The sequence below is a fragment of the Trematomus bernacchii genome, unplaced genomic scaffold (genome assembly GCF_902827165.1).
Source record: "Trematomus bernacchii unplaced genomic scaffold, fTreBer1.1, whole genome shotgun sequence".
In the NCBI taxonomy this organism is placed as follows: Eukaryota; Metazoa; Chordata; class Actinopteri; order Perciformes; family Nototheniidae; genus Trematomus; species Trematomus bernacchii.
In genome coordinates this window covers 12,314,150-12,328,082 of record NW_022987803.1, presented here as the reverse complement: position 1 = coordinate 12,328,082, position 13,933 = coordinate 12,314,150, and the positions used below count along the sequence as shown (strand labels likewise).

The following is a 13,933-nucleotide window of genomic DNA, read 5'->3' as shown; positions in this document are numbered from 1 at the left end:
TTAAGATGACTTTTCTTTTGACTATCTCGTTGTGAATGTAACCGATTAATACAAAATAAGATACTATTTGAGATTTTGGAGCATGTTTTGAGGCTTTACCTTTTTTTCACAGAGGACCTTTCCACGTGTCATCATAGCTGAAGCGCAGGTGTAATCAATAACAGTTCATGACTGTGATCCTCTCACTGCAGGTGAGCTAATGTATTGTGCTAACTGGCGTCATTTACCTAAACAATATGAGTTACACCTGTGCTTTCCCTATTAGGTTAAGACAAAAAGTCATGTTCAAATAAGGTCCAATTCTCTATCTCAAGCTTTTGTATAAATCTATTTAATTTAGGGCTGTGCGATTATGGCAAAAATCATAATCACGATTATTTTTGGTCAATAATTGATATCACGATTATTAAATACGATTATTCATTGACTTTGAAAACATCCATTTATTGAACTTTAAAACAAATACAAATAATAATTTGAACAGTATCTTATAACTGTTGATTACCCTGAACGCATAATTCAACTGAAAAACTTTAAATAAATAATATCAAAATAATAAATACCAATAAACAAGATCAACAAATATTTTGGAGCGCACTTCCAAAAGCTACTAATCATATATAAATATGATAAATACAAATAAATTAGACCAAAATAAATTAGATCAAATATGTTGCACTGTCAAAGCAAAATAATTGTTTTATTCGATTATGTTGTTTTCGTAATTGTGGCAGGCCAAAATCGTAATTGCGATTAAAATACGATTCATTGCACAGCCCTAATTTAATTCTTACTTTATAGTCAGTGAGTAAAACCCTATAGTTTTTTCTTGCAGTGCCTAAAAATCCTTTGCATAAGAGCAAACCCCTAAACATGTTACTGTATAAGATGGACACTGTGCACGCATGATAAGGGGATGACTAGCTTCAGGTTTGCCATCAATATACTCAAACAGGCTTAGCAAACATATTTAAATTCATTAGATACCTTTGTGAATCATATTTTCACAACTTTTTAAAGAAAAAACAACCAAGACCAAGAGTTTAATTATTCTCATTTGTAATATGGAGACATACAATCTCTGGCACTTTTTGGTGACATTTAACTTACAGTATAACATGATTATTTCATCTGTCACTGATTAATTGAATGTTGATAGCCAAACCTATTGTCTCAGCACTACCTGGAATCTTGTTTTGAAGCAGATAACATACTCATACTCATCCAAAGCTCAACAAGCACAGAGACAGTGAATCCAAGATGGTGGATGTAGTGCATTGAGTCGCACATTTGCAATCGCTGAGCTAGAATAAACCTTCAGTGTTACTGTAGGTAATGCATGTCTGTTCAGTGTGCTTGGTTTAATGCTTACATTGTGTGTAAGTGGCAGGCAAAGCTGAGTCTTCCCCTGCACTTCTCCCTGCCTCACTGCTGCATGCTTCAGCACCATGGACAGAGACAGCAGCTTCACAGCACTGCTGCAAGCCCGGCAACAAAGTGCATCTGATATCCTGTACCGCTAGTGCTTGCAAATGATCATTCAAATGAAACCAGGCGCGTTTGTGTAATTTTCTCAAGCTGGTTTGCATAAAATAAAGCTTGCGTGAACATAATGGATGCAGCTGTATGCAGTCAGGCCCCATAACCCCCTGCTGCCGAGCGCCGTGATGCGGGATCAAAGATGAATCTGTCCTCTAAATCTCCAACCTTCACCCGCCACAGTCGTCTCTCTTCTCCCTCTCTCCGTCTCAGCAGGGGTTTGGCAGCTTCAAACTGACCTCATTTGAGAGTAACAAGGTGTGTGCACGTGGGTATGTGTTTGTATGAATGTGTGTGCATTTCTGTCCTATAAATAGAAGCAGCTGTGGAGGTTTGTTATGTGCTCCCACAGTGTCCCTGTCCATCGAATAATCAGACAAACAAATGTGTCTGTGTAAATGAGCCATCCTGACTCAAGTACCCTCTTTATTACAGTAAGTTTTTACCACACAAATATCTCCTGACACGTCCCTCTTGATTGTAATAATGACTCTCTTTCTCGTCTGCTGAGCTGCACAAACACATTGTGTTTTCTGTGACGCCGCAGTCTCGTATGAATGTGTGTGGTGTTGTTTTTTCCCCAGCCCACAGTTCACACTCGGTGTGATAGATGATCTGTGCTGAGGATCCATACAGACTCTCATTTACAATAACAGTGTAGGCTGAGGAGTGCATGCGAGTACATTACTGTGTGTAATCAATACGCTCTGACAACCCCTGATGTAATAATATGCATGTGCTGCTGTCAAACCATTTCTAGGCCCTACACACATGGATGACCCCACAGATGAGCTGCTTCTCAATGATACAGTAGGCAGGGGCCGGGTGCAGTGTAAGCTTACACTTTCTAAAGCATGGGGGGAAATTATTTATTGTGTGACACCTTTGGCAATGGACCATGTTTACCCATTCTCAGAGTGAAAATCCATTTAATTCACACTGATATAACCAATGTGAGATCACACCGTTTTACCCAAAACATGTTCTCATTTAATATGAGCGAGTCTGCTGCTGTAGATTTGAAAAGGGGGAAGATAATATCAATCTAGTTCTGTAAGTCCTACTATGGTACTATAACCTTAAACTGGTTGGGTTGTACATTCAATCTAATGCTACCCTAGTCTAGTTTCAATCTTTAAGCTCCAAGCAGAGTTGGAGAGTCGTACTGTTCATTATTTTTGGTTTTATGACCCACAACTTAACCGCCTATGTTAAAGTCCCTCCACTCTTATAAACCTTGTTCCCAGCAGCAGGCAGCTCATTTCATTACAACTCTAAGAAACGATATGCTGTCTGTGTCTGCATTAAACAAGTAAAGAGATAAGGTTGAACATAGTAGAGCTTTTAGCTGATAAAGAGCAAGACATATTCGGTGGAGACTTTCAAAGGGTTGCCATGACATCATTTTAAGATGCCAATGTCAATGGTCTTAATAAAGATTCTTCCACAGTTCCCAGGTGGCCAAAACCAAAATGAATATTGCCGGTTTAAACTATAAATGATCTGATATTAAATGCAGAGCACCGATGTGAAAGTGCTATTTACAAATAATCAACAGTTTGACCAATATTTTTTCAAATCTCATTATTTTGGCATTATCTAATACCATTACTGTGTTGCACTTGTTTGAGCAGTTTAATAACACTAAGCTTGTTTTTGTGTTATCACTTGGCTTATTTATTTTTGTCATTGTGTAGTTTTATCATACATCTGAAATTGACTTTCCCCCCGTGGCCCTTTTATAACAAAATACAAGTTTTCTTCCGGTGTGCCTTGAGCTGAATCGATAATTGTGATAACAAAAACAATTATTTTTGAAAAGGGTCACGGTATGCATATTGCATATGTTTCCCTCCTTCTGCTTCCCACTATCTGTCTCTTGCATTGTGAGAAGGTGATTACGGAGCCAGAAAAAGGAGCGGGAAATGGTTAGTGGTCCTGAGGGGGTTGGTCCGAGGACATTAAGCCCACAGCGGCAACGAGCCGCAGCTGTTGGACTTTTCTTTTTTTCTTTTTTTCTTTTTTTACACATTCAGTTGTTTGTCGAATTGAGAGTCTCTACAATTGCCAAGAACCCTCTCTGCCACTCAGGCACTCCAGAACCGTGGTGACAAGGCTGCTCTTAGCCAAATCCAATTTAATCTCCGTTGGCGGTAGTGGATAAAGCTGTCTCCATCCCCCCCCCCCAACTGAGGCCAAGGAAGGCTAGTCACTCCAGTGGGAGATGCTCATTCACCACATCACACGCACACACACACACACACACACACACACACACACACACACACACACACACACACACACACACACACACACACACACACACACACACACACACAGAGAGAGAGCACTAAACTAACATCCTAACATGCACAATTGTGTCTGCAAAGCCACTTTCGTTCTCCTCCCTTCTCCTCCCTTTTCTCTCTCCCCGTTGTGTGTTTCTGCAGAGGGGGGGGGGGGGGGGGGGGGGGGGGGGGGGTAATGATGTCACCGTCATGGAAATGAGATAATGAAATAAAAAGAAGAGGCACATCTGAGACTCCTGTTCCTAGCCTGAAGCTCATCTGCTTGCTCTATGTAAAAACAAAAAACACGTATAGTTATCAGGATGCTGTGTGTGTGAGTGTGTGTGCCCGCAGATGGGTGGGTGGGAGGGGAAGTGCGGGGGGACACTACAACCCGAGATGCGCATTTATGCAAATTCCAGATCTCAACCCACAGGTTCGTGACGACATTTGCTCGACATTTGCAACAACGCCGTTAAATCACAAGTGCTTGTAGAGCAAATAATCAAGTGATTCCAGAATAACTTTGCATTAGTTTGACTGGGGAGATCCACTCGATATTCAGCATTGATTTCCATCTGCAATGTTTTGCACTCCTCACATCAGTCTGAGTGGCAGATATGCTTCTTTGGCCAATGCCGAATCCCCAACACAACAGGGGAAATAAAGTGTATAATAGACCTCAAAATGTGCCACAAGCAGAATTGGCTATTTCTGCTCATTGCTTCAACATGACCTCTGCTCTGCTAACCACCATCTTGTATTAATGCACTGGAGGGATAGTGGCTAAAAGAAAGTGTTTCACAAAAGTCTAGTATTGATTCATTGTACATGTACTTGTAACTCTTTAATAGAATGTTGGCGGGTGTTGGTAAGATCCAATTGGAAGTTTACGCGGAGCGCTGGGGGTTGATTTACTCTACATCGCTACTGTGGATACTTTAAGTGCATTTAGCTGACTACACTTATTTGATTTTGGTCAAAGTGGAGATTTGACCAATGGTGGGGCTTTGGGACCCTGTGCGTTGGTCCCTATGTGCGTACACACTATCCACATCGTGGCCGAATTATGTTTGCTTCTCTGCTGATTTACCGTCAGTGCCAAAACAACATAAAAATGTGCCCGATAAAGACACTGACTGCCAGCAAGCAAATATGGATGTAAACAATGCACCATTAAAATAATTTTTAAAAAAGTTTTATGAGGAAGGAAAAGCCTCAAGGATACAGCATACACGATGAGTTTGTAATCATGACTTTACATTGTTAACAGGAAAACTCCACAGGGTACCTTTTTAAGTATAATAATTACAAATGCAGGACTTGTAGTAGATAGTGCTCAACATTATACATTTCCAGGGTATAAAATAAAATCCCAGTCCTTATGACGCACGTGTATGGGATGTAGTTGAGATGTTCAGAGGTATAACCAGCCATGTCTGGCCTGCTATGCTGATTTCAAAGCGTTGTCTATCACCCTTATCCCCTCTACCAGGACATCTTTTATCTCCAACCTGTCAGCGCGTTGACATCTCACTCTGTGCAACCCCCGAGTCCCAGTCCATTGATGTCTCATTATCCACTGTTAGATGACTTTTCTGAATACATTAAGAGTAACTATCGGCGGTATCAAGTGGTTTCCATGACAACTGAACAAACAGGAAATGATGATGTAATGACGGTGATTTCAGTTCACGCTTTGGGCTAAGCGATCTGAGGTCTTAGCTGTAAAAGGATATGCGAGAACATTATGGCTCTCATTATGTACAGTTAAAGAGAGGGGTTATTTGCTTTTGTGGCTGTAAGCTAAGTGTTGTCTGCATAAAGAAAAGTGTGTTTATGTTTGTAGGAGTCGCAGCAGCAGCTATAGCGGTTGAAGATCATTAATTACGGGAGTTTCCCTACTTTCCTCCAGGACTGATAGTATGCTGCGGAGACACTGGCTCATTGGAGTAAATGGCATTAGCACTTTGTTCGCCGGGTGCCCTGGGGCCTTGTTTCCAAGCCTTTTTTTTGTATCAGGCGGCAGCCTTGCGTGAAGCTCCCTTACACTACAGTCTATTTCTCAGGCTCTTATCCCCCCCTATGGAATTCCCCACCAGTGTATTCATCTCCAAATGGAGAGACGAGAGGGTAAGAGCGAAGGAAAAGGTCCAACGAGGCTCTCAGAGTTCATCAATCTAGGTAGCATTTAGAAAAGGCAAGACAAGCTCGACGGGGCATTAAGCTAACAAGCCAAATGAGACAAACAGCATGGCTGGTAGCAGGGAGGGACAAGTAGTTAGCGCGTGGCTAAGGATACACTCTACTTGAGACTCCCATTGCAGCAGTAGGGAGGGGAGGAGTGTCGCCGCGCTCATTAGCATCGCAGCGTGGATAGAGGTAGAGCCGATCTGCTGCCGGGGCTGAATCTGCAGAGAAGGGGCCCACACAGGAAGAAGCTCCTCCGACATGAAAGGCAACACCACAGTCTGCAACTCCTCGTGATTCCTGCCTGATTTCTTCTTCTTTTTTTTTTCATCTTCACCAATTTGTAGTCCTCCTCCTAATCATATCCCGTATCCGCTCTCTAAATCATCTCATCCCGAAACCTCTTCACTAATCATGTAAGTTGGAGAGGAATAAATGCCTAACAGATGCTAGTATTGTCAGGGGTCGGTTACATGCGACTGCGCCTCCACAACTCAGTGGAACTGATCATTTTGGGCGGTTTACCTAAGATGACTTGTTCCTCCCTTCAGTTTAACCCCCCACCACTTATGTCCCACTGTATGTGGGGCTGTGGATAGATTTGAATGTCCTTACTTTCTCACAAAGGGACATTATTGGTGGACAGAACCAGAGCAGTAACTATGGACGGAAAGCTGTGGGAAGACCTTTTCTGTCCTGAACTTGTACCACAGTATGCCTATTCTCATGAATAGTATGGTTTAATTTGCCCATTTTACAGCTTCTACCTGTTTCAAATCTGTAATTGTATTACATTTGGAAATAATAGGCTCAAATGAATGAAATCTGTCCTGTGAGAGCCACCAATTTGAAAATGGACACTCACTGCTAATATGCTGCAATGAAAGGTTCCTATTCAAATGCCTGTGATGTTTTTGAGTGTTTTAATTGAGATATTTTATTTGTCCTTCTTGTTGTACATGTGGTAATGTTTTCTATTGAAACCCTTCTGAGTATTAAATGAATTCTGAAATGTTCGCAGAGCGAGGACATGAAAAGGACAGCGGAGAGAAATTGGAAATTACTTGTTTTGCAGCCCACTATCAATTGTTCACAGTGGGTCATTTCGTTGACACTGCATCTGAATTATTGCTGATTACACTGGGTCATTTAGTTGAGATGCTTAGTGAATGTCACTTTCAGTGTGAGTGGAGAGAAACTCATTTGTTGCTGCTTTTGTGCTAATCTTTATTTTCCCAACTGTCATTTAGATTGTGCAATTGTACTGTAGAGGGTCACAAGGTCAAATATTGAATCAAAATCTCACTCAAATAAAAAATAAATGTCCCACATACATTTTGTATCTCAATGATCACATATATAAGGTTCCATTTGAGAATTTGTTGTGCTTTGAATTTTTCCCAAATGTCTTTCGCATGGTGCCTTCTTAGAGCCAATCAGCACGCTCGGTCATTCTGAGGTTGCATAGTAATGGCGTGCACTTGCATTACTTTGTAGTGCAAAATAGGAGCATCATTTTTCACCCCTTGCTATGCTTCTAATTTACATTCATGCATACATACAGCTGTTTTCCTATGTTTCACCTTTTGTTAGAGCAAATTAGAAAAACACATATTCATTAATCATGTGTATTGAGTAATGTTAAAAAAATCAGCTCGACGTGATCAGCTTGGTGAAGATTTCGAAAAAAGGGAAATTGAAGCTGTTTTACAGAATTGTTCATACTGTGTTTGGCAGCGCGAGCTCAATCAGTCCCACATATTGTGTGAAAGTGCTCCTCTCACAAGTCACTACCAATGGAATCTAAAATTGGCAGTGAATAGCTTTTCCCAAAGTAGCTTTCCTCCATTTGAATTCAATATGCTAGCAATATTTGAAAAGCTACACTCAAAGTAAATGCTATGAAAGTAAATGAAAGTAAAAAATGCTACTGGTATAAATAACACTGGTTTGTTGTGTGCAGTACAAACCCAGCCACAGCGCTTTAAGGAAACCTTTTTTTCCCACTGAGGCAACCTCTTAAATCAATACACAATCTGTCCTGGTAAACTACTCATTCCTTTAAGAAATGAACAGAATGCTAACACACCTTGTGCTTTTTCTTCTCCGCAGCACCTCCGAGCGTCCGCATTATACACTCGGGGCACGCCTGTAATGTGGAGGAGGAGCGGCACACGGAGAGAGTGTACACCATCCGAGAGGGAGAGACCCTGGAGCTCACCTGCCTGGTGACGGGCCATCCTCGACCACAGGTAAAGAACTCACCCGCCCTTAGCTGTCATCATCACCGAAGCAAAAATAGCCCCGCATGAATCAGGGGACACGTTGCTAATTGAGTCTCTCCTTCCTGTCTGTGTCTCCTTTCCTCACTCTCCGTCCAGCTTGCTTTTTCATTCTGCATCAGCGCCAATGAGCGGCACACCACGTTCCTCTGCACTAAACCAGCTTAAAAGTTTAATCCTTTAATTATTGATGGTTTAGGTTGCATTGTGCACCTGCGTGTTGATAATGAGAGCTTCCCGGAGCTAATGAGAATGTGAAAAACAAAACAGGGCGAAACATCTGCCAAAACAGGCCACAGTGTACCGAGTGCGGGTCATGTGAATGCACGAGGGTCCCCTGCAGCAGAGAGGGAGTACTTCTCAAACTCTTTTTGTTTACCGTTGTGATCTGAACCAATTCAAAAGTCTTTTTTCTGAAGAAAATAGGCCGTTCTGGTTTTGCCTTTTCACTGCTCTTTCATCCAAATCTATAAAAAGACAAATGAAAAACAACACAGATTTCATCTACTTGTTTAGACAAAATCCAGACTGACTTGATCCACGCAGGTATAAATGTCAGCTCTGCCACAAACGACCATCACATTTTCTCCTCACATTACTCCGGGCATGATTTGCACACGCTAACCTTTTGAACATTTATCGAATGTTGTTTCCAGTTTGCCGGTCAACTGAAAGTTCACGTGGGAGTTCGGCTCCTTCTCGGGACAGACAGCGCTGAACTTCTTTACATTCATTCAGATAATTCCCCTGTTGATCGATAGGCAGGGGGATTCATTTGCACACTTCCCCTCTGGACGCAGAAGCAAAAGAGCACATCGATTTTTATATTCACAATTGAAAAGGTGAGACTAAAATTCAATTAGCAAACGAGGTTCCGACATCATCTCCTCTTCTCGTCGAGGGAGGCGACTTCACACTCATCATCGCTGTCTTTCCTGTTAATTAGAAAAACAGAGCAGAGCGAGGAAGGGGGGAGAGGAGAGGAGAGGAGAGGAGTGGGAGATCAAAAGCCCTGCGAGGCTGTGGCAGGAGAGCAGGATTTCCTTTGAAACCGAGTCATTATGAGACTCACGCAGATCCCCTGGCACAGAGGGTCTCTGCTGTGTCTCCCCCAACTCTGGGATGTGTCATCTGTCGCCCCTTCTGGTTGTGCCATGGGACCGCGGGGGGGGGGGGGAGGGGAGGGGAGGGGAAACGCACATTCAGTCTGAGTGCATTCGGGAGTAGACGAGGTTACCTGGGGTGGCAGGAGACTCACGGCTGGGTATGTGATGTTGGTAGGCGACCTCTTCGGAAACACACTCGCACGTTGACACGGCAACAGCGACTCATCTTTGAAATCAGAGTTAAATATTAATCCGCAGAACATGTTCCCAGTCTTTCTTTGCCCCAAAGTTCCACATTTTAATTGAGTTTAGTTTCTTCATCTTTCAAGAAGTGTGGGGGGGGAAAGTAATCAGTGCTCTTTATAAAGGTTGCAGAGCTAGCTTGGTGTCCCCAAGTGTGTGTCCTTGTGATTAAAGCTTTGGGCACAGGTTCGGTTTTAACCTTTGGTGGGGACATTTCTCTCCAACAGTGTGAAAAGTTCCCAGAGTGTCCATACTTACTTACTTCTTCTTGTTTGGAATATACTGCTTTGTACTTGTTCTCGCCATCTGTTCGCTTGCTAACATCCTCAAAACAGGCCCATTATCTTAAAGTACAGATTTTAGTTTCTGATTCATAGACAAATGTTGTTTTATTAGGTTATTTCACATTTGATACATGCATACAAAATAAATGTTGCGAGGAAATGAATAGAAAAGGTGACTTGGTTCCCCTAATTCATCTAGAGATTGTGTGATTTTCATTTTTTTGACTACTAATCGTATCAGTTTGATATTCTTAGGCAAATGATGCATTCAAATGTTGTTGATATTGACGGAAATAACAATACAATAATAACACCTGATACTCTTGGAAAAAGAGCAGTGGGATATGGTTAGGGTTATATGCATCTTTGGCATGTATTTAGATCCAATCTTAAATACCAATGCTACATTTGACTGATAAAAAAATACCTTTTTTGTGCTTGGATTTTACCGACAATTCTGCTTCCTGTAAGGTTAGTCTTCCACCTTTTGCTTTTGGCATTTAAATCAATGTTACAATAAAATGCTTTAACAGTGACTATAAAAAAGCCTACTAACACCTTACACTCAAACTTAAAATCAATTGACTCTTGATTCACCCCCCGTATATATTAAGTTTGAGTTTAACTTTAAATACCAACCTCTTCAAATGTACAGCTGCTCATTTATTTCCCAGGCATTACTGCTAATGCTTTGCTGCGGCAAGCTGTCAATGCTTAGTGTAGCCTGAGGGGAGTTGGATCAACACATCAAGTCGCCCCTATATCTTACTCTTTAACTTTGATTAGAATAGGCTACTTATTGCATTAAACTCCAGACGACTTGGTACAGACCTTTACCGGTACCACCAAGTGTAACTCCTTTGATAAACTCATATAAGATCATTCAAAAGTATTGGTTTTGGACAATTCATTCGCACCTTCCCATTGTCATGGACACACAAATCGCTGAGCTGTCATCTGGAATACTTATAGAGAAGTTACCAGTTAGAGCTACATTTTTTTAAATATTTTACACATACATTTAGTCGCTCTCTTTTTTTGCTTGATAGAAAGGCCACTGCAGCGGGGAGGAGTTGCATAGTGTGTCAACGTTTCGCTGTGACGCAAAGTTTAAAATACATTGCTTCCTGTGCAGCTATAATCGGGGTTGGGTACAGAAAACGCCATCCGTGATGAAAAGTAAAAGATTCCGGGCTTTTCTGAACACATTCAGAGCTTAAGCCCTGTAAGCTCGCCCCTGGAGCCGCTTATGATCTACACCTAAGCTTAATGGGAAAGCAGTTTCTCCCTTCCGTGGAATCATTCTCAATTTTCTTTTTCTCCAACAACTTCTATACCAGCCATAACTTTAACTACACTCTCCGTCTGCACAATGATATCACAGGGGGCCAAGTCACACTACTCCATCACTGTAAATGCCATCGATTAGTTCTGCATTAGCAAATCACAAAATAGCGTTTTTTCATCATTACTGTCCAAATTCCCGTCTCCCTCCACGGCTTTGAAATACTACCAGCTCCCATGATAATACACAAAGTGAGGGGTGTTGTGCCAGGTTCAACATCAGCACCTCGAATGACCAACCACATGGCAAATGAGGCCACGGTCGGCAATCTTTGTCACCGTTTAATTCTCCTCATGCCTATCAATATGCACACTTCTGAAATTACACGGACGCCCCTCAGGCCCTCCCGCTGATGGAGTCTCTGGATTGTGTCCAACCAGGCAGCAGCTCGCACACAGCGGGCCTCTCTGACATCCACCCACTCATCTCGGAGAAAAAGAAAAAAAAGAAAACAGAGGCTTTCTAATAATAAAATCATACGTGCATCCAACCTCACACACAGACACACAGGCACACTCAACACTTGTCTGCCTTCCTATTTAATTGTCAAATAAATGTATGTTCCTGTCAGTCACCAGCACACCGTATAATATGTGCCTCTTGGGTTTGGCATTTCAAGTCGTTGCTGAAGGCTGTGGAGGAAGACTTGGACTGCTGGCATGTGGCAGGCTCGGGGGAGTGGGGGGAGTTCAATCGTCAGAAGGGCAAAGGGCACTGGAAGGATTTGAGGAAGTTGCCTCTCTGAGAATGATGAATATCTTGAATGTGCTTTTCTCCTCACTCCCTGATTTTTATTTTTTTGATTTAGTAACACTAGTGCCGCTCTGAGGCACAGAGGTGATTTGAGCAAGTGAGAAGTCCGGTCATTTTCTCATAGACTTCTATGCAATCAGACTTCGTTTCGTAACCTGGTAAACGTTGTCGATGTCAGCATTGTCAGCATTGTCACAGAGGTGATATGCCTGCAGTGACAATGCTGACATTATCTGACTATCTGTAGAAGTCTATGAGAAAATGACCGGACTTCTCACTTGATTTATACCCTCAATAAACATTTTCCTGATGAGTTTAAGGTCTCAATTTATAGTATTTTTTCAATACAGCATAATGTTCAATAATTAGATCCAATGGTCCCATTTACTCTAAAATGGAAAGCAAGGCGTGTTTGAGGGCTGAACTACCTTGGGAGTTACAGGTCGGTACCACAGGGTGTTGTCCAGTTTAAAAGACCTCAGTGTGTTGGTCTTACAGCTTCATTAAAGTTAAATACAACTTAAAATGTTTGATTGTGCTTAACGCCACCCTCTTATGTCACAAAATGTCATCGAAAGCGTCATAGTGGGTTAAATCATGGTGACTGCCCACTTCTTATATGCAGTTTATGGATAAATATATAAAAGACTAACAGATCCATTCTCTCTCTGTCTCTCTCTCCATCTCCATTCAGTGCCGACAATTGTATGAGATGAATCAATTAGTAGAACATGAAGTTAATCTACTAAGAATTTTAACAACTGAGTCATTTATCAAGCAATGTTCAATATTATAACTTTGTAACAGCTTATCAAATGTGAAAATCAAATGTTTCTCTGCTCTGTATCAATGACAATTGAATATTAATGCAACTTGAAGATGCCACCTGAGGCTTCTGGAAACTTGAGGAGCATTTTTCACTTGTTGCGACATTTTATGGATGAAAAGATCAAACATTTAATCAGAAAATTCATGAATACATAATGCTGAAAATAGATATTAGTTTCAGCCCTGCTGCTATTTAATAAACAGATACAAATAAAACCCTTTGTCTCTGTTTTTGTATCTTTATCTCTGTATCAGCACCACACACATACAGATTTATCTGTTCATACTTTCACGGTCACCGTCCTCCAGCTCGGTTCATTGTCTTTGATGCCGTGAACAGACATCAAAGGGTCCCTGATGATGAAGCCATCTGCCCCCGTCTCCCCTGCCCTGGCCTCCATCCATTATGTCCACACTGCTTTGTTTGAGTACCAGGCTCCCAACAGCCAGCTACACCACATTGCAAACACCTTTTTTTTTTTTTTTTCAATTATTGGCTGGCCAGATTCAACTCGCAGCGCAACGGGTCAGCGAGTACAAATAACCTAACCTCGGGCCCAGGGACATTTCGCTTTATACAGACCAATTGGAGTATGTGATCTGTTTTGGATGCTCTCATGACAGTCTGCCTACAGTACTGGTGTCTTCAGCAGATGGTGCTTTTTTCAATATGATTTAACTTTCAATTTCTGCACTTACAAACGACAATATCAGAAGGGGCTCTGTTTCAGAACTTCCCATTGAACTAGACCCTGTCAACACACCCGCGGTCATTATTACTTATTTTTTCAAAGTCAACTTTATTGTCAATCTTTCAGTTTGTGTGTACAGACAGAGATTGAAATATCGTTTCCCACAATCCCGAATACAAAAATACAAATATATATAAAAATATGTATACAAATATGTATATACCTATATATATACACAATCAACAGACATTTATACTCAATCATCTACAAATTGCAGCACTCAAACATATTGGATGTAGCTCAAAGCGAGCCACCATTTTTTTTATTTGTCAAGGGTGTTTTGATAAGAGATCCTGATTTCTGTTTTTATCTCTCTTCATTTT

General features: G+C 41.5%; 1 protein-coding gene across 1 annotated transcript in view; it reads left to right on the top strand.

Annotated features, from left to right (window-relative positions):
- Window positions 1-13,933, top strand: part of mdga2a (MAM domain containing glycosylphosphatidylinositol anchor 2a) — a 176,072-nt gene that overhangs the window by 51,692 nt on the left and 110,447 nt on the right. Inside the window, exon 2 of the mRNA XM_034150816.1 lies at window positions 8,130-8,269. Coding sequence (XP_034006707.1) covers window positions 8,130-8,269 — 140 coding nt within the window. The remainder of the gene's footprint in view (window positions 1-8,129; window positions 8,270-13,933) is intronic.